Consider the following 710-nt stretch of genomic DNA (forward strand, 5'->3'; position numbering starts at 1 on the left):
AATACACAACTGGATTTGTTTTTTCTTAGACTTTTGTCTTTTATTTGTATGCAATATTTTGAGTAATTCTAATACAGAACAATTTCATTGTAGTTGCAGTCCACCTATCAAAACCTAGTCATATTCAGTCTTTATGGACATTTCCAGTTTTGATGACAAGAACACAAACATCATGCCTTTATGGTAAAAGAAACAATTTTAGTGATAATGCATTTCAAAACACGTACATTACTACACCTATATTTTATGTTAATGCTGGTATGTTGTTACAGAAATATAAACTATAGATAGTTTGTATTGAAATACTGACATGTTTCTCTTTGTTTTTTAGGACCACACATTGGACATGCTTATACAGCAGCTTTGGCAGATACTGTAGCTAGGTTTAATTCTATGCTGGGACATTCTGTGTTTTTATCTACTGGTACAGATGAACATGGTACAAAAGTTCAGAAAGCCGCAAATGCCGCGGGTTTACCAGTTCCTGAATATTGCACTCTAGTTTCACATCAATTTCGAGAAATGTGCAACACATTTCAAGTTTCATATTCGAACTTTATCAGAACAACCGAGGAACAACATGAAAAAGCAGTTTGTCATTTCTGGGTTGTTAAACTTATAAAATAGTAGGTTTGATAAATTTGAAACGATGAACATATATATGAAGTTAAAATTTTGCAGAACTGTTTAGAAGAAAGAGGGCATATTTA

The 710-nt window shown here is 32.3% G+C and overlaps 1 protein-coding gene across 1 annotated transcript in view; it reads left to right on the plus strand.

The window, feature by feature from the left end:
* Positions 1–710, plus strand: part of LOC108577881 (methionine--tRNA ligase, mitochondrial-like) — a 3,423-nt gene that overhangs the window by 1,229 nt on the left and 1,484 nt on the right. Inside the window, exons 3-5 of the mRNA XM_017941100.1 lie at positions 94–258; positions 332–606; positions 682–702. Coding sequence (XP_017796589.1) covers positions 94–258; positions 332–606; positions 682–702 — 461 coding nt within the window. The remainder of the gene's footprint in view (positions 1–93; positions 259–331; positions 607–681; positions 703–710) is intronic.

The sequence above is a fragment of the Habropoda laboriosa genome, unplaced genomic scaffold (genome assembly GCF_001263275.1).
Source record: "Habropoda laboriosa isolate 0110345459 unplaced genomic scaffold, ASM126327v1 scaffold801, whole genome shotgun sequence".
NCBI classification, from domain to species: domain Eukaryota; kingdom Metazoa; phylum Arthropoda; class Insecta; order Hymenoptera; family Apidae; genus Habropoda; species Habropoda laboriosa.